General features: G+C 59.7%; 1 protein-coding gene across 1 annotated transcript in view; it reads left to right on the forward strand.

The window, feature by feature from the left end:
* Window positions 1–872, forward strand: part of VOLCADRAFT_93234 (uncharacterized protein) — a gene marked incomplete at both ends in the record, with an annotated part of 14,774 nt that overhangs the window by 7,648 nt on the left and 6,254 nt on the right. The window contains one exon of the mRNA XM_002952473.1: window positions 401–532. Coding sequence (XP_002952519.1) covers window positions 401–532 — 132 coding nt within the window. The remainder of the gene's footprint in view (window positions 1–400; window positions 533–872) is intronic.

Here is an 872-nt window from a genome sequence, read left to right on the forward strand (position 1 = left end):
GTGCGTGTGTGTGTGTTTCATGGGATATCTGTGTGCGTTCTCTTAAGAATGAGTTAAAAAACTTCCGCACGGCATCCATACACGTTGTCATGGCAGTACCCCCTCCCAACCTTCCCCTCGCGCCTTCCCGTCCCCGGTGTGCTGAAACCATGACGTACCATAAGGACGGTGTGTTGTGAGTTTCTATCAACACTTTCCACTTTTCCCCTCCCCCCCTAGGTTCGTCTTTCCCCCCCTAGTTCGTCTTCACCCCCTAACCGCCCACCCCATCCCCACCCCTGCTCGCCCACCCCGGCCGCCGCACAACACATACATACATACATACATACATACATACATACATACATACATACATACATACATACATACACACACACGGACACACACGCTCGCGCAGGAGGATGTGGACGACCTGGCCCCCCGGCCCCCCGTGGTGACCGTGATGGGCCACGTGGATCACGGCAAGACCTCCCTGCTGGACTACATCCGTAAGGCCCGAGTGGCGGCCGGGGAGGCGGGAGGAATCACACAGGTCGGGGGGGTATGGGGGGAGAGACGGAAGGGGGGTGGGGAGTGTGTTGTTTATATAGGGTGTGTGTGTGTATGGTGCCTGTGCTGGGTGAGGGGGAGGAGGGAGGGAGGGGCGGATGTCACGAAAGGGGGGGGATTAGAGGGGCCTTTGGGCAGGGGCAGGCTGTGGGTTTGGTGTGAGGGGAGGGGAGGGGGTGGGGAGGGGAGGGGTATACGCCCGAAACGCTGGTTTCGGATCTGCGGTCCTTCCGGGTTTTGTTGTCATTCGCACACGGCCTTCCCTTCCCCGAGCCCTTCCTACCTCCGACGGCACTCGCCGCCTAGGTCCTCCTCCGCACTTC

This window comes from Volvox carteri, assembly GCF_000143455.1.
Source record: "Volvox carteri f. nagariensis unplaced genomic scaffold VOLCAscaffold_30, whole genome shotgun sequence".
NCBI lineage: Eukaryota > Viridiplantae > Chlorophyta > Chlorophyceae > Chlamydomonadales > Volvocaceae > Volvox > Volvox carteri.